The 26,493-nt window shown below is 37.3% G+C and overlaps 1 protein-coding gene across 2 annotated transcripts in view; it reads left to right on the forward strand.

The window, feature by feature from the left end:
• Nucleotides 1–26,493, forward strand: part of LOC133610400 (adenosine kinase-like) — a 310,119-nt gene that overhangs the window by 148,097 nt on the left and 135,529 nt on the right. For both annotated transcript variants that reach the window (XM_061966612.2, XM_061966613.2), the window contains exon 6: nt 7,446–7,554. In XM_061966612.2, coding sequence (XP_061822596.2) covers nt 7,446–7,554 — 109 coding nt within the window. The remainder of the gene's footprint in view (nt 1–7,445; nt 7,555–26,493) is intronic.

Raw genomic sequence — 26,493 nt, forward strand, 5'->3', positions numbered from 1 at the left:
CATTGCTTTGTTGTTTACGTTAAATACATTTTATAAAGTGGCGACTTGTCCAGGGTGTACCCCGCCTTCCGCCCGATTGTAGCTGAGATAGGCTCCAGCGCCCCCCGCGACCCCGAAGGGAATAAGCGGTAGAAAATGGATGGATGGAAGTATTTTGTTCCCCAAAAGTATTGCAAGCAAGCTAATGTAAATCTCATTCATGCTTGTTAAATTCTATAATAAAAAAATAAAAAAATCTATTAATTTAATGTTAACGGGCCTCGCTGTGCATGTTGTAATTTGCAGGATAAGAAAAATATCCATCCATCCATTTTCTATACCGCTTATCCTCACTCGGGTCGCAGATAAACAAGAGCCTATCCCAGCTGACTTTGGGAGAGAGGAGGGGCACACCCTACAGTGGTCGCTAGCCAATCGCTAGATTTTGTATTAATGAAATCAATTTCAATAGGATTGTGAATCTTTGGGCACCACGCGATTCGATTTTTGGGGGTAACGATTCGATTCAGAATCGATTCTCCATTCAAAATCATCCATTCATCCATTTTCTACCGCTTATCCCCTTTGGGGTCGCAGGGGGTGCTGGAGCCTATCTCAAATAACATTGTGTGCCATTTCTATGATTAACTACATTTAAATTAGATAAACAGCTCTGAAACATTTCTATATTACTTAAAAGAAAACTGGTTTTATTTGATAACATTCTACCCAAACATGTACTAAAGTGGCTGGACAGGACAGATTTTGGGGACTTTTTTTAATTTATTTTTTTAAATCAACTTGATTTTTAAAAAATCGATTAAGAATCGTTACACATAGGAATCGCGATTCATTCGGAAATCGATTTTTTTGACACCCCTACAAATCAATAACTCAATTAAAAGAATATAAAACATTTTAACAAAAAAAAACATACAGTAATTTACATTTTAGTTTAGACCCTACAGATTAACTTTAATATTACTGTACAAAAAAAGTAAAGACATTTTTAAACTATTTTGTTCCCCAAAAGTCATGCAAGCAAACTAATGTAAACCACTGCATATTAAAGTCTATACATATTATTGTATATTATTGTATTTAAGGTCAGTGGACACTCCATGGATCTGCGGTAGTTCGCAGATTAGAAAAATGTATATGAATAGAAATAGAATATATAAATGTATAAACCAATAAATAAGATGTGGGGAAAAACTAAACAAAAAAACATAATTTCCTTGTTATATTTATTAGCTAATACATGTACAGTATATGCAAACATTTATTATTTACGTTAAATAAATAGAATTAAAAATCAATAAATAAAACAAACAAAAAACATGATTACCCAGTAGTATTTACTAACTAATGCTGTATAAGCACAAATGTATTATTTCTATTAAATAAATAGAATGTATAAATAAATAAATAAAATGTGGAAAAAAACTAAACCAAAAAAAATATAATCACCCAATAATATTTATGAACTAATGCTGTATATGCACAATTGTATTATTTCTATCAAATAAATAGAATGTATAAATCAATAAATAAAATGTGGGAAAAAAACTAGACAAAAGAACATAATTTCCCAGTTATGTTTATTAACTAATATATGCAAAAATTTATAATTTCTATTAAATAAATACAATGTATAAATCAATAAATAAAATGTGGAAAAAAAACTAAACAAAAAAAACGGAATTACCCAGCTATATTTATTAACTAATATATGCAAAAATATATTATTTTTATTAAATAAATAGAGTGTAAAAATCAATAAATAAGATGTGGGAAAAAAACTGAACAAAAAAAACTATTTCCCAGTTATATGCATTAACTAATATATGCAAAAATGTATTATTTATATTAGTCAAATAGAATGTAAAAATCAATTAATAAAATGTGGAAAAAAACTAAACCAAAAAAACATAATTACCCAGTTATCTTTATTAACTGATACTGTATTTGCACAAATGTATTATTTCTATTAAATAAATACAATGTATACATAAATAAATAAAATGTGGAAAAAATCTAAACCAAAAGAAAACATAATTACCCAGTAATATTTATTAACTAATATTGTATATGCACAAATATATTATTTCTATTAAATAATTAGAATGTATAAATCAATAAATAAAATGTGGTAAAAAACTAAAAAAACAACAACCCATAATTCCCCAGTTATATTTAATAACTGATATATGCAAACATTTATTATTTCTATGAATTGAATATAATGTATAAATCAATAAATAACATGTAAAAAAAATAAAACAAAACAATTTCCCAATTATATTTATTAACAAGGGACAAATATGGATGGATGGATGCATTTTGTACCACACAATATGGCCTAGACCCCAGAGTTTAACTTTTTAATTCACAATGATTAATGTCAATTCCACATTGAGAGTTTTACACTTGAGTTGTATAACCCTTCAGTACTTATGTGTATAGTTATATTGATAATCCTAATATGAATGCACCGGTGGAAGTTAAATGCTAAATCCTCCCCTCAGCTTTGTCTTTCCCGGTTGGCCTGTTTGTGCCGTGCGCTACGTCCTCCGTCGCAGCACAAGCCTACTTTTCCAAAAATGGTGTTGGTAGAGGGGGGTCTGTTGTGTCACCTCATTCCAGCCAGACCCTCTTTGTGCTGCAGGCAGCACCTGCTCCGACAATTCCAACCACCCCCACTCTAAGTAGCCATGATTGTTGCACTCGTTTTGATAGGCGCTCATAAAGAGACAGCTTTAATGGCTCGTGTTGAGATAATGCCACCTGCCTCTCTTTGCACACACACCCCTCACCAAAAAAAAAAAAAACACCACCTCTCACAATTCAAGTGTTCATTCCACGACCCAGCCCCCCCCCCCCAAACCACCCTCAAACCCCTCCCCCTCCCACCGACAGTGTCACTTTTCCATGTTAACGTGATCGCTCTGAGGTTATTGCTGCGAAAACATGTCACAAGCTAGCTCTTTTGCTCCTGAGCCGCTGCACACAAAAGACTGAACATGTGTCAAAACATGCGCTCCTATTGTGGTGACTGCTCCATTATTTATTTGACAAATACACCACATGGCGGCGCTATGATAAAAAGCCCCAAAAGTTACTCACACAATGTAATATAAGGGTGTTTTGCTGAATCCCCGTGAAAATGTGGTGCACACTGCCGGGCACATGTGTCAAATTTGAGCAAGATTACCGTACTTTCCGGACCATAGGGCTCACCCGTTTATAAGGCGCACTGCCGATGAATGGTCTATTTTTAAAAAAAATCTTTTTTCATATATAAGGCGCACCGCATTAAAGGAGTCATATTATTATTAGAGATGTCCGATAATATCGGCCTGCTGATATTATCGGCCGATAAATGCCTTAAAGTGTAAATTATCGGTATCGTTTTTATTATTGGTATCGTTTTTTTTTGTTTTTTGTTTTTATTTTATTTTTTTATTCAACATAAAAAACACAAGATACACTTACAATTAGTGCACCAACCCAAAAAAACTCCCTCCCCCATCCCCACACTCATTCACACAAAAGGGTTGTTTCTTTCTCTTATTAATAATCTGCTTCCTACATTATATATCAATATATATCAATACAGTCTGCAAGGGATACAGTCCGTAAGCACACATGATTGTGCGTGCTGCTGGTCCACTAATAGTTCTAACCTTTAACAGTTAATTTTACTCATTTTCATTAATTACTAGTTTCTATGTAACTGTTTTGATATTGTTTTACTTTCTTTTTTATTCAAGAAAATGTTTTTAATTTATTTATCTTATTTTATTATTATTTTTTAAAAGTACCTTATCGTCACCATAATTGGTTGTCCAAATTAGGCATAATAATGTGTTAATTCTACGACTGCATATATCGGTTGATATCGGTTTCGGTTGATATCGGTATCGGTAATTAAAGAGTTGGACAATATCGGAATATCGGATATCGGCAAAAAGCCATTATCGGACATCCCTAATTATTATAATTTTTTTCTAAATGGAAAACACTTCCTTGTGGCCTACATAACATGTAATGGTGGTTTTTGGGTCAAAATGTTGCATAGATTATGTTTGTGAGTGGAAGAAGTGTCAAAAGATGGAGCTAACTGTTTTAGTGACATTCAGACTTTACTTAAATCAACAACGGAGCAGCATCTCCTCATCCGTGGCTCACTAGTGCAACAACAAGGCCGGAAATGTGTCCTGTGAACTCTCTAATAACTAAAGTTCCTTGGGTGAATAATGTCAACTCACCACACCGGTATGTTTTAGCGCTTCCATAGCGAGATATAAGTTAGAACTTTACCCTACTTTATTTTAGAAATGACAACAGCGTAGGATAAATTAATCCCAAATACACACCAGAAGGTAAGAAAAGTTGGTTTTGTATAATATTGCAAAACAAAACAGCACCTAATATGTCTGCTAATAGGTGGCATTTTGCGGTCTTTTAACACACACACTAATAATAATTGATAATCCATCAAGCGTTACCAAAGTCGTAAACATTCTGATAGATTTTTGAGCGCCGTGTGTAATGTTCTGTATTCTCAATAGAACATTTAAAGTTTTTGTGTTGTTTACTGGCGTCATCTTGCAGTCTACACGTATCTCTTATGTGTGACTGCCATCTACTGGTCACACTTATCATTACACCATGTACCAAATAAAATAGCTTCAAGGTCGCTAAGCACAACCAAAATTATTCCGTACATTAGGCGCACCGGGTTATAAGGCGCACTGTCGAGTTTTGAGAAAATGAAAGCATTTTAAGTGCGCCTCATAGTCTGAAAAATACACATGTCAAATGTTCTTTTTTTCTCCCCCAAACAAGTCACCCACAAAAATTATATATAAAATAAAATACAAATAATAAACTAGGGGGGGGGAAAAAATGTATGCACTTCTTGAAAATGTAAAAAAAAAATAAATAAAAAAATGCTGGATTAAGCCCTAAAATTTTATTTTTTTAGTATATTATCAGGCAAACTAATGAACCTGACAGAATTTTGTCATTAAAGGGGAACTGCTTTTTTAATTATTTTATTTGCCTATTATTCACAAACCTGTGAAAAAAGCACACGTTTTTCTGCATGACTGCCATCTACTGGTCACACTTATCATTACACCATGTACCAAATAAAATAGCTTCAAGGTCGGTAAGCACAACCAAAATGATTCCGTACATTAGGCGCACCGGGTTATAAGGCGCACTGTCGAATTTTGAGAAAATGAAAGCATTTTAAGTGCGCCTTATAGTCCGAAAAATACGGTAAACACATGCCAAATGTTTTTTTATTCACCCCCAAACAAGTCACCCACAAAAATTATATATAAAATAAAATACAAATAATAAATTAGGGGGGAAAAAAATGTATGCACTTCTTGAAAATGTAACAAATAAAATAAAATAAAATAAATGCTGGCTTAAGCCATAACATTTTCTTTTTTTAGTATATATCTATTATCGGGCAAACTAATGAACCTGACAGAATTTTGTCATTAAAGGGGAACTGCTTTTTTTATTTTTTTATTTGCCTATTATTCACAAACCTTCTGTGAAAAAAGCACACGTTTTTCTGCATGACTGCCATCTACTGGTCACACTTATCATTACACCATGTACCAAATAAAATAGCTTTAAGGTCGGTAAGCACAACCAAAATTATTCCGTACATTAGGCGCACCGGGTTATAAGGCGCACTGTCGAGTTTTGAGAAAATGAAAGCATTTTAAGTGCGCCTCATAGTCCGAAAAATACGGTAAACACATGTCAAATGTTCTTTTTTTCTCCCCCAAACAAGTCACCCACAAAAATTATATATAAAATAAAATACAAATAATAAACTGGGGGGGAGGGAAATATATGCACTTCTTGAAAATGTAAAAAAGAAAAGAAAAAAAATGCTGGCTTAAGCCCTAAAATTTTCTTTTTTCAGTATATATCTATTATCAGGCAAACTAATGAATCTGACAGAATTTTGTCATTAAAGGAGAACTTTATTTTAATTTGCCTATTGTTCACAAACCTGTGAAAAAAAGCACACGTTTTTCTGCATGTCTGCTATCTACTGGTCACACCATGTACCAAATAAAATAGCTTTGAGGTCGGTGTCCACAACCAGAATCATTCCGTACATTAGGGGCACCGGGTTATAAGGCGCACTGTCGATTTTTGAGCAAACGAAAGGCTTTTTAAGTGCGCCTTACAGTCCGAAAAATACGGTAGTTGAAAAACATGTCGGGATAACGAAAATGTCTGAAAGCGTATTTGTATGGCATGCTTGCATGTCTTTCAAAGCAGCAAACCCACAGAGGGCGCTGCGAGAATAGAATAGAATGCCTTTTATTGTCACTATACACAGGTACAATGAGATTAAAAGACACTCCGTATCAGACAGTCTACATAATATGCAAAACATAGGAAGAAAAGAAAAAGAAAAATAGTGCAAAAGGAGGTAAGGTGCACATAGTCCAGTCCTGAGAACGATTGATGTTCAATGTGTTGTTTACATACTGCAAAAGCTGAAATCTAAGTAAGATTAAATATCTCAAATAAGGGTGATTTTTGCTTATTTTCTGTCTGATAAGATCATTTTTCTCACTAAGCAGATTTTATGTTTAGAGTGTTTTACTTTTTTTTAAGGGTTTTAGTCCTAAATTATCTCAGTAAGATATTACAGCTTGTTGCTGAGATTTGATGACCTATATTGAGTAAACATGCTTGAAACTAGAATATCAAGTGTTGCAAAGCTGTGTCATCAACACTCACAGGTATAAAACTACTTTTTTAAAGTAATAAGTTAGTACTTCAAGTATGAAAAAAAAAATCATGATACCGAGTGCATATCATTATATCAAGATAATGGCACTAGCATTTACCGTATTTTTTGGACTATAAGTCGCAGTTTTTTTCATAGTTTGGCCAGGCTCCAGTGCGACTTGTGTTTTTTACCTTCTTTACTATGCATTTTCGGCAGGTGCGACTTATACTCCGGTGCGACTTATACTCCGAAAACTACGGTACTTAAGTTAAGAATATTTTTCAACATATTGAGCAAAAAGGTCTCTTTTTTTTCTACCAAGAAAATTGCACTTGTTATTAGTGAGAATATACTTATTTTAAGGTATTTTTGGGTTCATTGAGGTTAGCTAATTTTACTTGTTTTGGAAAGTCTTGACAAGCCGAATTTTCTTGTTCTATTGGCAGATAATTTTGCTTAGTTCAAATAAAATACCCCTAATTTTTTAAAAATGTTTTCTTGTTTTTGAACACTATTTTGAACACTTATTATACTATATACATACAGTATATACAGAAGCATTCAGATTCAGATACTAAATGTCATTTATACCCTCTACTAGTGTATTATTCCTAGTTTTTGCCCGAAAAGCCTGAAGATAATTGCTCGGCAAAGCGAAAGCGACTCATGGCCTGTGTCCCGGCAGGTCCCTGGTTGCTAACCTGGCTGCAGCCAACTGCTACAAGAAGGAAAAACACCTGGACCTGGACACCAACTGGGAGCTGGCGACCAAAGCCAAGGTCTATTATATAGCGGTAAGTGACGCAGGAGGACAAAAAGTTGCCCCTCCCCTTATCCATTCATTCCCGATATCGTGAGACAATAACAAGAGTCTCTGTGCAAAAGCAATTATGCGACACGTAACGCCTTCATTCTCGTCTTTCAACATTAAAGACATGAAGGCAACAGGTGCTGCGAGCTGGTGCGGGTAAATGGATGGCACAACATCATTGGGCAGCTCACGTTTCTCGGTTTGGGCTAATTCCTGCAGATCAACATATCGTCTTTGATCCGTAGTCGTGCCGAGAACGTCGGAATTTGCGTCACGCATTCCGGGCGTCGTTATCCCAGGTCGTAACTCAGCGGCGGGAGGTCGTAAAACAATCAGCGCACGCCGCCTGCAACGCTCACAGCATTCTCTCCCCTCAAGTTTCAGGATAAGAACTGCAAATAAAGCGTACTTTCCTTTCTGGCGTGGCGTGGAAACGTCTTGCAAAACATCAAAGTTGTACACAAAACAAATTGTAAATAACATTTTTGTTAATAGAGTAAAAAATGTGAGAAAACACTGACCTCTGCTAAGGCTTCCTAAAAATGTAGCACACTGGTGGCGTCCTCGGTGCTAGCGTACCGGCTATTATTTGCAGAAAACACCAAAACGTAAATAACAGGCTATTGTTTCCCTTCCGGCCCTTTAAGGGCCCTTAAGTGGTGTTACAAAGTGGCTTGCAGCTGTTCAAAAATATATCAATAAATACTATCACGATGATAATATATAATAATATTAAATTTAAAAAGTGCGATTTTTTCCCCCCCCATTTAATTCCATTGGAAAAAACAATTATATAATATTTTTTATTGGTCATTAAATAACTAGTAAATTAGGACAATAATTTAAGCGCATATGTCACATTAATTGTCACATAATATAATAGTAATAATAATAATAATAGTAATAACAATAATTTAAAAAAAAAAGTTTTTGTTTTTACTATTACATTGTTTTTACATTACATTGATAAATTATATTTTTGGGGTTATACATCTTTTTAATTGGTCATTAAATAACTAACAAACTAGGAAATGTATTTGAGGGTGTATTTTACAATTGAAGTGATAAATTGATGAATAATATATTAATAAATTACAAATGAGATTTTTTTTTCATTATTCCATTAATAAATAAAATTCTTTGGTCATAAATAGTTTTTATTGGTCATTGAATAACTGGTACATTAGGTCAATAATTTAAGCGTTGATTTCACAAATTCATTAATTGTCACATAATATAATGATGATAATAATGGAAAAAAAAATTTAATTTCTGTTTTGTTTTTACCATTTCATTGATAAACTATATTTTTCTGGTTATAAAATGTTTTAATTAGTCATTAAATAACTAATAAACTAGGAATATTGTTTGAGGGTATATTTCACAATTGAATTAATAAAATTATAAATATAGTAATTACAAATGAGATTTTATATTATTTCATTGATAAATACACTTCTTTGGTCATATATATTTTTATTGGTCATTAAATAACTTGTAAATTAGGTCAATAATTTGAGCGTATATTTCACAATTTAATGATAATAATAATAATAATAATAATAATTATAATACATAAAAAAAATTGACTTTCTGTTTTTTTAGTATTCTATTAATAAATTATATTTTTTGGGTTAAAAATATTTTTAATTGGTCATTAAATAAATAATAAACTAGGAAAACTATTCAAGGGTATATTTCACAATTGAATTAATACATTGATAAATAATATCATAATAATAAACTACAAATGAGATTTGTTTATTATTCCATTGATAAATACACATTTTTGGTCAAAAATAATTTTTATTGGTCATTAAATAACTAGTAAATAGGACAATAATTTATGTGTACATTTCACAAGTTGATTAATAAATTATCACATAGTATAATGGTAATACAATAAAAATGTGGATATCTGGGTTTGTTTTAACTATGCCGTTGGTAAATTAAATTTTATTGGTTATGAATATTATAATTCGTAATTAGATAATTAATAAACTATGAAAATTATTTGAGGGTATATTTCACAATTTAATTAATCAATTGATGAATAATATAATAAATTACATATATACCGTATTTTTCTGAGTATAAGTCGCTCCGGAGTATAAGTCGCACCGGCCGAAAATGCATTATAAAAAAGGGACAAAACATATATAAGTCGCACTGGAGCATAAGTCGCATTTTTTGGGAAAATTTATTTGATAAAACCAAACACCAAGAATAGACATTTGAAAGGCAATTTAAAAAAATAAATAAAGAATAGTGAACAACAAGCTGAATAAGTGTACGTTATATGAGGCATAAATAACCAACTGAGAACGTGCCTGGTATGTTAACGTAACATATTATGGTAAGAGTCATTCAAATAACTATAACATATAGAACATGCTATACGTTTACCAAACAATCTGTCACTCCTAATCGCGAAATCCCATGAAATCTTATACGTCTAGTCCAGGGGTAGGGAACCTATGGCTCTCGTTCCAGATGGGGCTCTTTTGATGACTGCATCTGGCTCCCAGATAAATTTTAGCTGACATTGCTTAACACGATAAGTAATGAATAATTCCGCTGGTAATCACAGTGTTCAAAATATAAAACATTCTCATGAAATTTAATCCATCCATCTGTTTCTACCGCACCTGTTCAAGAAGTCGCATTAATGGTAAGAAGTATTTTATTTATTATTGGTTGGCTTCAGAATAACAATGTTATTAAAAAGAATAAGAGACGGTCGATCTACGTTCCCATCCTCACCTATGGTCATGAGCTTTGGGTTATGACCGAAAGGACAAGATCACGGGTACAAATGAGTTTCCTCCGCCGGGTGGCAGGGCTCTCCCTTAGAGATAGGGTGAGAAGCTCTGTCATCCGGGGGGAGCTCAAAGTAAAGCCGCTGCTCCTCCACATCGAGAGGAGCCAGATGAGGTGGTTCGGGCATCTGGTCAGGATGCCACCCGAACGCCTCCCTAGGGAGGTGTTTAGGGCACGTCCGACCGGTAGGAGGCCGCGGGGAAGACCCAGGACACGTTGGGAAGACTATGTCTCCCGGCTGGCCTGGGAACGCCTCGGGGTCCCACAGGAAGAGCTGGACGAAGTGGCTGGGGAGAGGGAAGTCTGGGCTTCCCTGCTTAGGCTGCTGCCCCTGCGACCCGACCTCGGATAAGCGGAAGAAGATGGATGGATGGATGGACTTATTATACTCTATGTTGGTCTTACTTAAAAATGCACGTATTTAGTTGTATTCAGTGTTAAAAAATATTATATGGCTCTCACGGAAATACATTTTAAAATATTTGGCTTTCATGGCTCTCTTAGCCAAAAAGGTTCCCGACCCCTGGTCTAGTCTCTTACGTGAATGAGCTAAATAATATTATTTGATATTTTACGGTAATGTGTTGATAATTTCACACATAAGTCGCTCCTGAGTATAAGTCGCACCCCCTGACAAACTATGAAAAAAACTGCGACTTATATATACCGTACAAATACGTTATATATATATATATATGTATATATAATATATATATATATATATCTTTTTTTTTTAATTCCATTAATACATAAAAATGTATGGTCATCGATATATATTTTTTTTTTTTAAATAATTAATACATTAATATATATTTTTTTACAATTGAATTTGTTCATGTAAAAATCTATGAATTAGTTTTTGTTGTTATTCAATTTTTGCACACAAAGAAAGTTAAGTGTTGCGTTAAATGCATTAGCAAGCAGGACACTTTCTTTCCAAATTGGCAAACAGGTTTTTTTGGAAGCGGGTAAGCTTCCGTGGGATTTGAGTGCAGGCTGTGGGGGTTAGAGGGGGGGTTACAAATGGGTGTTTTGTCAGCGCCGGGTGCTCTGTCTTCCTGGCTGGGCCTATTTGTCGCAACACGGCCATCGGCGTCACCCAACCCCTGACGATACGCACATAATATCTGCACGTCAGGCCTTTTGGAAATATTCTAGTGATGCCGTTTGCTGGCGTGATTGGACGGAAGGCTCATGATTATGGCTGCTGGAGGATGCGGTGCAGTGCAGCCATTTCCCCCCTCACAAAGAGAGAGAGAATGTTGAACTCCTGCCAAGTGTTGGGTGGCAGGCTGGTTGCTAGGAAATGTGGCTCCTTAGGCAAATCATTGCACAAAGAGCAATAACAAAGGAGTGGAGAGGGGAGAGAAACGCAATGGCGCTGCATCCCAATGTACTTGATACATCTTTTTAGGGCCCTTTTGATTGCCATCCCGGAAACGGAGTGGCTAACTGTTGAGGATGTGAGACGGTTCGCCTCGTCCTTCCTCTCAATACCACCTTCTCTCGCATCTTTTCTCCTGCGCACACTGCGGCATCGGCGGCTCTTAATCCTACACCAAGACCGTTTGACGGTGAAATGCCTAATTAGTGGGCGCAGATGGTCCGAAATAAACCAAGGGTGCACGGAGGAGACGCTGACGTCTGCCAATGAGGCACAAGCTGGTAGCCAAACCTGAACGCAGCTGTCAGCTAATGGTGGAAGCCCATATTTGCAGGTCATCCACTCTAACCACCAGCTCATTGACGCAAAAAGGCATGCTGGGTAGTCCACGCAGACTTTTCCAACATGTGTTATGTCACTACTAGTCATGTAAGGATTAATAATAACCCCCCGGTGGTTAGTATTACCGTTTCAAATGGGAATTATCGGAAAACCGTGATTGATTGTTGCTCTTTGATAAACTCTATGCACGGTGATACTTAGACTTCCTTTTATTGTCGTTCAAATTTGAACTTTACAGTACAGATAAGAACGGAATTTTGTTGCATTAGCTCATGGTAGTGCAGGATAAAAGAGCAATAAGGTGCAGATATAAATAGGCAGATTACTGTACAGATAAATATATTGCACTTTTGCATATGCATCCACGTATGTTATATTGCCTTTATATTACTGGCTCATTTTTCAGAGAAGATGCCAGCACGCTGATTGCCGGCTAACGGGTTGATCCCTGGCTGGCAGCTAGCGCGCTGATTGCTAGCTAAAAGCCTGACCTGTCAACCCAACGTCCAACGCAAGCTCTGCAGTTAACAGTAGTCACTACTGCATAGTTTCTCTTGTTATATTCTTATTTTTACTGTTATATTTTGTTGTGAAGTGAAGTGAATTATATTTATATAGCGCTTTTTCTCAAGTGACTCAAAGCGCTTTACATTGTGAAACCCAATATCTAAGTTACATTTAAATAAGGCTGCAGCTAACGATTATTTTTCTATCGATTAATCTATAGATTCTTTTTTTCGATTAATCGGTTAATCTATAGATTATTTTTTTCGATTAATCTATAGATTATTTTTCCTTTTACCGATTATTTTTTTTATTTAAAAAGAAGATGAAAAAATAAATGTAGGCCAGTTTTTTCAAAAGGCATGGCTTTTATTTACAAAAAAAAAATTATGGCCACTCAGTCAACATTGACAACAACATGACAAAATATTCTGTAACAATGTAAACATTTAAAACTTTTAACATTTAACAAAATTAAAAGTAGCGTATTTGCTTTTTAATGTGCAAATATAAAATAAACATACAGTGCAAATCTTAATATTCTGCATAACATAACATAAGCATTTCAAAAGTAAAAGTATTGCTTATTTTGCTTTAAAATGTGCAAAAATAAAGATAAACATTATTTCCTTGAATTGGCGCCGGGTATATAGTATTCGCATGCCTTTTACTGCCGGGTCAAACTCGTTTCGCAAAATAATTAGCGCATGCTTGGCCTTACCGCCGGCTCAGGATTAATGCCGGATCAAACTCGTTTCGCAAAATATTAATTTTATTAGCGCATGTCTGGAATTTTCGCCCGGTCAAACTCGTTTCGCAAAATAATTAGCATATGTCTAGAACTTCCGCTGGGTCAAACTCGTCACGTCATGAGTGACACTTCACCTGTCATCATTTTCAAAATGGAGGAGGCTGATTTCAATCATTTGAAATCGCATAAAGGGAAGAAGATTAAGAGTTATTCAGTAGGATTTAAGGTCCAAGCTTTTGAATATGCTAAAAAGAACAGTAAGCAGCGATGTTTTATTAATATACCATAGCTGCGTGTGTCAAATATGAGTCATTAAATGACTCCCGCCTCCTGGTGGTAGAGGGCGCTAGTGATCCTTCTTGCGACTACCTGTACTGCAGAAGACCGGTGCTGCAGAAGAAGACAACAAGCAACAAGAGTGAGCAGTGATCGTTTGCTTGCACTTTTAACATGGAGGATTACATAGCTAAAATAAAACAGTTTTCTAAACTGGACTTTCAATCGAAGCAGGAGGTAATACTTAAAAGAATATCTCCATCGAGACAGAGAGACTTTTAAAACTGAAGAAAGATAAGGAAGACTTCTATAAACAAGTTATCATGCTTTTGATCAGAAGCAGCTGTGCATGGACTCATAAGTAAAGGTAAGACCATAATAACGTTTTTTGTATTAAATGTGCTTTTCATGATGGTATCCTTACATCACTCAAATTTATAAGCGCAGGCCTAAATTTACCCCACGCCTTTTAGTAAGCGCAGGAGTGAGAAGAGGTTTTAAATTAATTAGCGCCCTGGCGGCTATTCAAGTATGCGACGCGTCGACGCACAAAAACGGCGTCGACGTATTTACGTAATCGATGACGTCGACGCGTCGTTTCAGGCTTACATTTAAACCAGTGTGGGTGGCACTGGGAGCAGGTGGGTAAAGTGTCTTGCCCAAGGACACAACGGCAGTGACTAGGATGGCGGAAGCGGGGATCGAACCTGCAACCCTCAAGTTGCTGGCACGGCCGCTCTACCAACCGAGCTATACCGCCCCAAAACATATCTATGGCAACGAATAAAGTGAGTTTTTTACAAGTATCATCCCTGCAGGACGAAGAATAGCTAAACATGCTTCACTACACACCGTAGCTCACCGGCGTCACTATGCCATTAAAACAGTTACTTCCATCTTTTGACACTTCTTCCACCCCCGTCCTTGCACGCTACACCGCTACAACAAAGATGACGGGGAGAAGACGCTGCCGAAGATGAGCCACGTAAATAAGACCGCCCACAAAACGGCGCATCCTGATGCGACTGTCAGAAAGCGGCTTGAAGATGATCTGTAAAACATCATCTATGCAACACTTTCACCAAAGATCCACCAGTACATGTTATGTAGACCACAAGGAAGTGTTTTACATTTAGAAAAAAAATCATAATATGACCCCTTTAATGCGCCCTATAATCCGGTGCGCCTTTTGCATACCTGCCAACTACTCCGGTTTTCCCGTAATTAGTACGGTTTTCATCAACCTATTCCGGGTTACGGTTGCAGTGATAAAAAATACGGTTTTTCATTAATTAAAAAAAATAATTTTTTTAAAAGTTTTATTCACGAAATCGCGTAACAACAATGACAATCGACACTGCTTGCCGTAATTTCCTATCGAGCCATTCCGAATGCCATGCGCGAGGCTATTTATAGCACCGCTGCCAAGCACGAGGCCATTGTTTCCAAACGAGCGAACGATCATGGAATCAGCCGGAGAAAAATCGCATACGAGTCTTAAACCGAAAAGAAAACTGCAGTCATTCCGTGAAGAATATTCAAAAGCCTATCCGGGAATAATTATCCGTTCCAAAAAGGGTGAAAACTACGCGAATTGCACCTTGTGTAGACAAGATTTTTCGATCGGACACGGAGGAATTAGCGATGTAAAAGACCACGTTGGGACAAAAAAACACAAGTCTAATGCCGTTGCTAGCGATACAAGTGGAAAACTTTCAACGTTTTTCGTCGCCCAAACAGATTCTTTGGATGTGATAAATGCCGAAGTTTTATTTACGGAGGCAATAATTGAGCAAACAAAAAGGTAATGACACCAATGTTATCTATTGGAATTGTTTAGTACTGTTAAAAGTGTTTATACTATTTATGCTTTCAAGTCCAAGTTGAAGAAATCTTGTTAAATGTTGACAGCATAACTACCAAAATACAGAAGTATGTCCTTAATATTTTTGCAGTGCTATTTCTGTTGAAAAGTTAAAATGATTACATTAGAGATGTGATGTGCCACTTTTCAAGTGTCTGATGGCTTAAATTAATTTTCATTAATTTTTCATATTTTGAATTCTTTTGAAAGGCTTACAAAAAAACTACATTTGAATTGTAATTCCATGCTATTGACAGGACTATTAATTTTAATGAAGTTAGCTTACCATGTTTACAGTATGATAATTGTGATAGAAATGTGAATTTTAGGCACAGAATATTTTTTACAATTGAACAAGGCAGTAGATTATACAAGCTTGGACAGAAAGTTAATAATGACACCAATTTTTTTTTTTTTAATGGAATTGTTTAGTACTGTTTTACCATTTGTTTATTGTAAAAAGTGTTTATACTGTTTATACTTTCAATTAACAAATTGAAGTCTTGTGAAAGGTTGACAGGATAACTGGCATTAACTGTCCAAATAATTTCAAACTATTGAAGTTAGCTTACAGAATAAACATGTCAATCAACTCATATGATTTTTGCTGTAATATTTTTGTTTTGAAAAGTAACTGACTGATAGAAAAGTGATGGTTTTAGCAACATTTTAACCTGTCTGAATGCTAATAATCATTTTGCGTCGGGGGGCGAAGGAACCCCCCACCAGGACTTTGTCCTGGACCTACCGGGGCCTGCGGCCCTTGGACCCTGGCTACTAGGTTTTTCTGATTTCAAAAGTTGGCAGGTATGCTTTTGTATGAACATAAACCTGAATATACCCCCTCATCGGCAGTGTGCCTTATAACCCGGTGCGCCCTATGGTCTGGAAAATACGGTAATAAGCACCGGTATCGATTCCGAGGTACAGAGAATCAGTTCAAATGTGAAAGGCCCAGGGCGCCATTTAAGTGACCACCGCCGCCGACGATGACAATTCGATCCCTCAAGTCATTTTGCGTGTTTTTTATCTATTCTATAATGCGCTGATGTTTATCTCTGGCACTCCACTTTCAACTTGGCCTCGCCATCTTTTTTTTTTTTGGCCCGGGAGAGACGCATCGTCCTAAAGCGACCCGTCGTGTGAATCGTAATCAGACACTTAGCCACTAAAGCGGGTTCGCCCTCCTCCCTGGTGAGAGTATCAACACGCGCGGCCATCAGGCTGCAAAGTGGCTATTTATTTTCCCCCGCTCGGCATTACCTGACAAATAATTACTCAGTCGATTCAATTAAAGCCGGCGAGGTAGCGCCGGTGAATACCTAAAGGGAAGGCATGTGGCACGGTCAAGGTGGGAGAACCGGTTCAGGGGAGGCCAAAAGACTTGTTGCCGGTGGAGCAGATGCACGCAGTCCTCTGGGGTGAGCTGGATTCTGTTCTTACCATGTCATACAATCATGTGGACAACAGCCTGGAGGCCCGCCAGAGACCAAAACATGCCCCCCGCCCAGGGGACGATTACCCAAGATGCAACGGATTAAAGCATTTTTCGCTCCCTCGCGGCTCAAATTACGACGCTGGCAATAACAAACAACAAAAGACTCCCCAGTAACAAAAGCGCGGCCCGGTGCCAGCTTGTAAGTGCTTCCATGCACGCGTCTGAGAAGAAACACTGATCCGCAATATTGCGCAACGCTTAAGCTAACGCAGATGCAAGGCGTCCGGGTGTGTGCTTATTCAATCAATCAATCAATGTTTATTTATATAGCCCTAAATCACAAGTGTCTCTTATTGCGATAATGTAGCGATACGGTCAGGTCACAACGCACAGTAAATAATGTGCGATAGATGCTCCAATGTATTAGAAAAACACCCTGGCAATGATAGTTTATTAAAATGTATGTTTGAACATGTATGCGTAAAATGTTGCTTCATATTTGTATGTATTTTAAACTAATGGGATACTTTTTTAGGTACACTTGCACAATATAACAGCTGTATAATTTTTAATGTGATTACTACTACTACCACTCTATTTGTCACTTACAATTCAATACATTATTTAATTATTATTCAATATTTGATTATATTTGTATGTATTTTAAACTAATTGGGCACTTTTTTAGGTACAACTGCACAATAAAATAACCGCATTATTTTTAATATACCGTATTTTTCGGACTATAAGTCGCAGTTTTTTTCATAGTTTGGCCGGGCTCCAGTGCGACTTATATATGGTTTTTTTCCTTTTTTATTATGCATTTTCGGCAGGTGCGACTTATACTCCGAAAAATACGGTAATTATTACTAACACTACCACTCTATTTGTCAATTAAAATTCAATATTTTACTATATTTGTATGTATTTTAAACTAATGGGACACTTTTTTTTTAGGTACACTTGCACAATATAACAACTGTATAATTTTTTAATATGATTATTACTACTACTACTACTCTACTACCACCACTCTATTTGTCAATTGCAATTCAATACATTATTGAATTATTATTCAATATTTTAATATATTTTGATGTATTTTAAACTAATTGGACACTTTTTTAAGTACACCTGCACAATATAACAGCTGCATTATTTTTAATATGACTATTTCTACTACTACTACTCTATTTGTCAATAAAAATTCAATACATTGTTTTATTATTATTCAATATTTTATTATATTTGTATGTATTTTAAACTAATGGGACATTTTTTTAGGTACACCTGCACAATATAACAGCTGTATTATTTTTAATATAATTATTACTGCTACTACTCTACTACCTTCACTCTATTTTTGAATTAAAATTCAATACATTATTTAATTATTATTCAGTGTTTATTATATTTGTATGTATTTTAAACTAATTGGACACTTTTTAGGTACACCTGCACAATATAACAGCTGTATTATTTTTAATATTATTATTATTACTACTACTCTTCTACCACCACTCTGTCAATGTCAATTCAATACATTATTGAATTATTATTCAATATTTTATTTTGATGTATTTTAAACTAATTGGACACTTTTTTAAGTACACCTGCACAATATAGCAGCTGCATTATTTTTAATATAATTATTACTAATACTACCACTCTATTTGTCAATTAAAATTCCATACATTATTTAATTATTATTCAATATTTTACTATATTTGTATGTATTTTAAACTAATGGGACACTTTTTAGGTACACCTGCACAATATAACAACTGTATTAATTTTTAATATGATTATTACTACTACTACTCTACTACCACCACTCTATTTGTCAATTGCAATTCAATACATTATTGAATTATTATTCAAGATTTTGATATATTGTTATGTATTTTAAACTAATTGGACACTTTTTTAAGTACACTTGCACAATATAACAGCTGCATTATTTTTAATATGACTATTTCTTCTACTACTACTCTATTTGTCAATTAAAATTCAATAGATTGTTTTATTATTATTCAATATTTTATTATATTTGTATGTATTTTAAACTCATGGGACATTTTTTTAGGTACACCTGCACAAGATAACAGCTGTATTATTTTTAATATAATTATTACTACTACTACTCTACTACCACCACTCTATTTGTCAATCAAAAGTCAATACATTATTTATTTATTATTCAATATTTTACTATATTTGTATGTATTTTAAACTATTGGGACACTTTTTAGGTACACCTGTACAATATAACAGCTGCATTATTTTTAATATAATTATTACTACTACTATTCTACTACCACCACTCTATTTGTCAATTAAAATTCAATACATTATTTTATTATTATTCAATATTTTATTATATTTGTATGTATTTTAAACTAATGGGACACTTTTTTAGGTACACTTGCACAACCTAACAGCTGTATTATTTTTAATATAATTATTAGTACTACTACCACTCTATTTGTCAATTAAAAATCAATACATTATTTAATTCTTATTAAATACTTTATTATATTTGTATATATTTTAAACTAATGGGATACTTCTTTAGGTACACCTGCACAATATAACAGCTGTATTATTTTTAATATGATTATTACTACTACTACTCTACTACTACCACTCTATTCGTCAATTCAAATTCAATACCTTTTTTAATTATTATTCAATATTTTATTATATTTGTATGTATTTTAAACTAATGGGACAATTTTTAGCTACACCTGCACAATATAAGAGCTGTATTATTTTTAATATAATTATTACTTCTACTACTCTATGACTGCCACTCTATTTGTCAAATAAAATTCACTACATTATTTTATTATTATTCAATATTTTAGCTCACGGAATGCTTCATTCTGTACCTTTGCACTGTCAAATATAGTAAAAGAGCCGCATTAATATGAGTGACAGAGTTTCACTGAAAGACTGAAGTGTTTTTGTGGCATTGGATTCTGGTCTGATTTGCACAATTGGCCATGACACATGTGCCTGTAATTTGTATGGAAAAAGCCCAACAAATGTGTAAAGAGATACAATTTAACTCTTTTTCTGTCACTTACAAGTGTCAAATATTACTAGATAAGTCGCTAGTTTTAGTGCAAAGTCAGTTTTTTTTCTGACAAACCGAATGAAGTGGGCTGAATACTTGCTAAATATAGCGACTGAATGTGCAACACATTCTCTCTCAAGCCACTGCGTATGACATGTAAGCAGAGTTATGATGGAATGACAAGCTCCATTCACAGACAGTCCCATTATAATGTGTTTATGATCGAGGGCAACTGGCACTGTCGCGCCAAATCTATTTGTGACGGTCCGTAGATGTGTGCGTGTGCGTGCGTGCGTGCGTGCGTGCGTGCGTGCGTGCGTGCGTGTGTATTAGGGGTGTCAAAAACATTTCTTTTCGAATGAATAGCGATTCTTAATCAATTTAAAAAAAATCAAAAATCAATTTAAAAAAAAAAAAGTTTTTTTTTTTTTTGTTGTAAATCTGTCCTGTCCAGCCACTCAGGTAAATCAAATTGTTAATATAGATGACCATATCTTAAAGTTAAAGTTAAAGTACCAATGATTGTCTCACACACACACTAGGTGTGGTGAAATTTGTCCTCTGCATTTGACCCCTCCCCTTGTTCACCACCTGGGAGGTGAGGTGAGGGGAGCAGTGAGCAGCAGCATGATGTACAGATTTACTTTAAATACTTATCCTATTCACTTTTTGTATTTGACTTTATTAAATGTTTGGGTAGAATTTTATTAAACATAACCAAGTTTCTTTTAAGTAATATAGAAATTGTTCAAAGCTGTTACCTATTTTATGGAGGAATGTACAAACCCCGTTTCCATATGAGTTGGGAAATTGTGTTAGATGTAAATATAAACGAAATACAATGATTTGTAAATCTTTTTCAACCCATATTCAGTTGAATGCACTACAAAGACAAGATATTTGAAGTAGTTGGGAAAGGGCATGTTCACCACTGTGTTACATGGCCTTTCCTTTTAACAACACTCAGTAAACGTTTGGGAACTGAGGAGACACATTCTTTAAGCTTTTCAGGTGGAATTCTTTCCCATTCTTGCTTGATGTACAGCTTAAGTTGTTCAACAGTCTGGGGGTCTCCATTGTGGTATTTTAGGCTTCATAATGCACCACACATTTTCAATGGGAGACAGGTCTGGACTACAGGCAGGCCAGTCTAGTACCCGCACTCTTTTACTATGAAGCCACGTTAATGTAACACGTGGCTTGGCATTGTCTTGCTGAAATAAGCAGGGGCGTCCATGGTAACGTTGCTTGGATGGCAACATATGTATATACCTTTCAGCATTAATGGCGCCTTCACAGATGTGTAAGTTACCCATGTCTCTGGCACTAATACACACCTATACCATCACAGATGCTGGCTTTTCAACTTTGCGCCTATAACAATCAGGATGGTTCTTTTCCTCTTTGGTCCGGAGGACACGATGTCCACAGTTTCCAAAAACATTTTGAAATGTGGACTCGTCAGACCACAGAACACTTTTCCACTTTGTATCAGTCCATCTTAGTTGAGCTCAGGCCCAGCGAAGCCGACGGCGTTTCTGGGTGTTGTTGGTAAACGGTTTTTGCCTTGCATAGGAGAGTTTTAACTTGCACTTACAGATGTCGCGACCAACTGTAGTTACTGACAGTGGTTTTCTGAAGTGTTCCTGAGCCCATGTGGTGATATCCTTTACACACTGATGTCGCTTGTTGATGCAGTACAGCCTGAGGGATCGAAGGTCACGGGCATAGCTGCTTACGTGCAGTGATTTCTCCAGATTCTCTGAACCCTTTGATGATATTACGGACCGTAGATGGTGAAATCCCTAAATTCCTTGCAATAGCTGGTTGAGAAAGGTTTTCCTTAAACTATTCAATAATTTGCTCACGCATTTGTTGACAAAGTGGTGACCCTCACCCCATCCTTGACTGAGCATTTCATGGAATCTACTTTTATACCCAATCATGGCACCCACCTGTTCCCAATTTGCCTGTTCACCTGTGGGATGTTCCAAATAAGTGTTTGATGAGCATTCCTCAACTTTATCCGTATTTATTGCCACCTTTCCCAACTTCTTTGTCACGTGTTGCTGGCATCAAATTCTAAAGTTAATGATTATTTGCAAAAAAAAAAAAAGTTTATCAGTTAGAACATCAAATATGTTGTCTTTGTAGCATATTCAACTGAATATGGGTTGAAAAGGATTTGCAAATCATTGTATTCCGTTTATATTTACATCTAACACAATTTCCCAACTCATATGGAAACGGGGTTTGTGTATATATATATATATATATATATATATATATATATATATATATATATATATATATATACCGGTATGTTTATATTTTTTTATACATACACACACATCTGATGATATTGTACGGATTTTAGACAACTTTCCTCGGTCACGTCATCCAACCCTCAATCTACGGAAATTGCGGAAGATGTCCGGAGCGGAGTATTCATAATGGCTGACTGAATTTGTGGCATTTTGTGATGTTGAGACGCTATTTTCACATACTTTGTTGATCGTAAATACAATTGGATCGGACTGAATGGATGCAATGAAACACAAGTAAGCATATAAAGTCAACTTGTTTTTCCACTCTGATGGTACTTTAAGGGGACCCCAAAAAATCACCAAGATGTCTTTTTTTTCTTCACTTTGAACAGATTGCACACGAAACAAAAACACAGCCGCCTCTCTTGGGGAGCAATTGTAAATGAAGATGAAATGATTTACAAATCTATTTAATAAGGCTTGCCAGAAGTCAAACTTGGCATGTAAATGCGGTGGGGATTGAATTTCAAGCGGGACTGTAACTGATCGCCTGCAGACAAAAGGGAGGTGGTGGAGGAAGAGGGGTGTGATGGGGGGCTGCTGCCAGTCCCCCCCCCCAACCCCTCCTCTCTATTTCTCTTCAACCCCAAAACCACCCACCTTTTTTTTCTCCCTTTCCTTCCTTCCTTGGCTGCATTTTGCCTCGTGATCTTTCCTAAGCTATGTGGAAGGACGGAGGAGGAAGGAGGGTGAGAGGAAGCAGGGGGTGAGGTGTGTGTGTGTGTGTGTGGGGGGGGGGCTTGCAGAGTGGTGCAGTGTAGCAAGGGCGAGAGAGGATGAGAAGGATGCTCAAGGTCAACACGAGGACACAATGGGAGTTTGGAAACTCACCTCGTCGCTAGTTGGCGCCTTTGCTTTCTTTGTGTGACTATTAACTAACTGCAGGCCACAGTAACTGTGTGTGTATGAGTGTGTGTTCGAGTGTGTGTTCGAGTGTGTGTACGAGTGTGTGTGCAGGAGTGTGTGTAGAAGTGTGTTTATGAACGTGTGCATGAGTGTGTGTGTGTGTGTGTGTGTGTGTGTGTGTGTGTGTGTGTGTGTGTGTGTGTGTTCTGGCAATGCTTACTTAATGGGGACATCGCTCTGTTTACACAGTCACCTTTAGGGTACCTCTGACGGTATGGGGACAAAAAAAACAGGTCGCCTAAAGGGAAACCTTTTTAAATGATAATCAGATCCATTCTGAAGATGCCTAAGTGATTTTTAAGCTTTGGCCCATAAAACATGTTTACTGGTTAGTTTGAGTGTGAGACATTTGCACATTTAAAAAAAAAAAAAGGTCCTCAGTGGTCACGTACAAATTTGTGTGAATTATGCAAAATTATTTAAATTTGGTCCCCATGAACCATATTAACTCTTTTTCCCCAGGGTCCCCAGTAAGACTGATCAGCACATTACTTCATCAATCCAGAGATTTAAAGACGTGTATGAGCTAAGTGGGCAGTGGCCATTTTACACCATTTTTTTCATGCCTCCACAACCTGTAGAAGGGTGGTCCCCACAAGTGATGATCAAAAACTTGGTCCCCATTCCAATTGATAACCTGTATATGTGTGTGTGCGTGAGTGTGTGTGCAGGAGCGTGTGCAGGAGCGTGTGTATGAGCGTGTGTGTGCATGAGTGTGTACATGAGCGTGTGTATGAGCGTGTGTGTGTGCGTGAGCGTGTATATGAATGTGAGCATGTGCCTGTGCATGAGCCTGTGTGCATGAGTGTGTACATGAGTGTGCATAAGCGTGTGTGCATGAGCATGTGCATGAGCGTGTGTGCATGGGCGTGTTGTGTATGAGCGTGTGTGTGTACATGAGTGTGCGTGAGCGTGTGTGCATGAGCGTGTGTGTATGAGCGTGTGTATGAGTGTGTGTGTGTGTGTGTGTGTGTGTGTATGAGCGTGTGTGTGTGTGTATGAGCGTGTGTATGAGCGTGTGCATGAGCGTGTGCATGAGTGTGTGCATGAGTGTGTGCGTGAGCGTGTGTGTGTGTGCGTGAGCCTGTGTGTGTATGCGTGTGTGTGTGTGTGCGTGAGCGTGTGCGTGATTGTGTGCATGAGCGTGTGTATGAGCGTGTGTGTGTGCATGAGGGTGTGCATGAGCGTGTGTATGAGTGTGAGCGTGTGCGTGAGCGTGTGCATGAGCGTGTGTATGAGCGTGAGCATGTGCGTGTGCGTGAGCGTGTGTATGAACGCGTGTGCATGAGCGTGTGTGCATGAGCGTGTGCATGAGCGTGTGTATGAGCGTTTGTATGAGCGTGTGCATGAGTGTGTGCATGAGTGTGTGTGTGTGCGCGTGCATGAGCATGTGTATGAGCGTGTGTGCATGAGCGTGTGTGCATGAGCGTGTGTATGAGCGTGTGTGCATGAGCGTGTGCATGAGCGTGTGCATGAGCGTGTGCATGAGTGTGTGCATGAGTGTGTGTGTGCATGAGCGTGTGTATGTGAGTGTGTGTGTGTGTGTGTGTGTGTGCACATGCCACTCTAGGGTGCGAGCAGGCTGGCGATCTGCTAGCCGTGCTAATACTGCACCCCCCCAGTCTTTTTTACATACACTGACTGAGGCTGAATCTCCTCACAGTGAGAGCATGAAGACAAGTAAAAACACAAAGTCAGTGCGTTTGCAGCGGTAATGGATTGCGATAAAACTGCAATAACCACATTTTTTATGATTCCCGGGCGCGGCCACCGCTGCTGCTCACTGCTCCCCTCACCTCCCATGGGTCAAATGCAGAGAATAATTTTGCCACACCTAGTGTGTGACAATCCTTGGTACTTTATTGAATCGTGTTGGATCGAGGAATCGTGTTGACTCTGGGATCGATTCTAAATCGAGAATGTGTTGAATGCCAATTCTTATTGAATCGAGAACCTTATTGAATCGTGTTGGATCAAGGAATCGTGTTGAATCAGGGATAGATTCTGAACCAAATCGTCACCCGAAGAATCGAACCGAATTGTAAGTTGTTAAAATCACATCCTTAACTCGCAACTTCCTTTGGCCCCGTGGTGACTTATTCTTCAGTTGTACTCTGTTTATTTTTTTTATTTTTTTTGGACCCGTATCGTACGGTAATAGAGGCGGCGTGCTGCAAAAAGGTACTATTTTTTTCTCAAGTGGTTAAGGCTCCGCAGGCACTCGTCATGGCCGCTGCCTCTCCGATCGGAGCCTTTGGTCTGAGGAAAGTGTCAAAACGTGTCAGCAACACGTTAAGTCTCTTAACCTACTTCCTTTCTGTCACACTAACAAGCTGCCTCTGATACATTCGCCTTTTATTTTTCCATCGGTTATTACTTCCGGCGCCTTTTTCGCCAGAGAGCATCTGCGCGTTGTCCACCGCCGCCGCCGCCGTTCCCATGATTAGCTCAAACATCATGGCCGCCCTTTCTCTTTGCCTAAGCGGCCGTAAATAAGAAGCAGACCTTGCTGGTCTCTTTTTGATGCTCCTTGTGCGTGCGTGCCTTTGCTTTGGATGCTGTGGTGCAATCACATGAGGGGGGGTGGAGGGGGGGGGGGGGGGGCAATCAAAACAATAACAGCTGCTCCTTTTGACAAAGCCCCCCCCACCCCAAGGCTCTCCATTGTGAGAAGATGTAAGCTGACTCATGCACACAGGAAGAAGGGCATGCATCCCTGCAAGCCAATGATGCGTCGTCTACTTGGATTAATTACACAACTAGTTGCTAGTTTAGCCTAGTTATTTATTCCTCTAATGAATCCTCTCACCTCCCTGTGGAAATTGATTATCAATCCCCCCCCCCCCCCCCACAAACGGGGAACATGCCTCCCCTCTAATTGGTTTGTTTATCTTGAGCAACAGACTCCGGGTTTGTTTGGACTCTGGCTGCCATCCGCAGCTTCTCGGAATGATTACTCACCTTGGGAAGACGAGGAAGAAGAGGAGACGGAGGGAAGGTTGATGCCCCCCCCCCCTCCTGCTCCTCCTCCTGGTCCGCCAGTCTCTCGCTTATGTGACATCATCTGCCAAGACAGATTTGTTACAGGCGAAGATGATATCGGGGAGTGATTTAAGTGCGACACGACGGGATGGATGGGACCGCGGCGAGTGGCATCCAAACACGCTGCCAAAAGTGGAATGGAGTCGTGTTTAATTGATGGCGTTCTATTTGTCAGCTTCTAAGCACGCC

The sequence above is a fragment of the Nerophis lumbriciformis genome, linkage group LG11, assembly GCF_033978685.3.
Source record: "Nerophis lumbriciformis linkage group LG11, RoL_Nlum_v2.1, whole genome shotgun sequence".
Taxonomy (NCBI): domain Eukaryota; kingdom Metazoa; phylum Chordata; class Actinopteri; order Syngnathiformes; family Syngnathidae; genus Nerophis; species Nerophis lumbriciformis.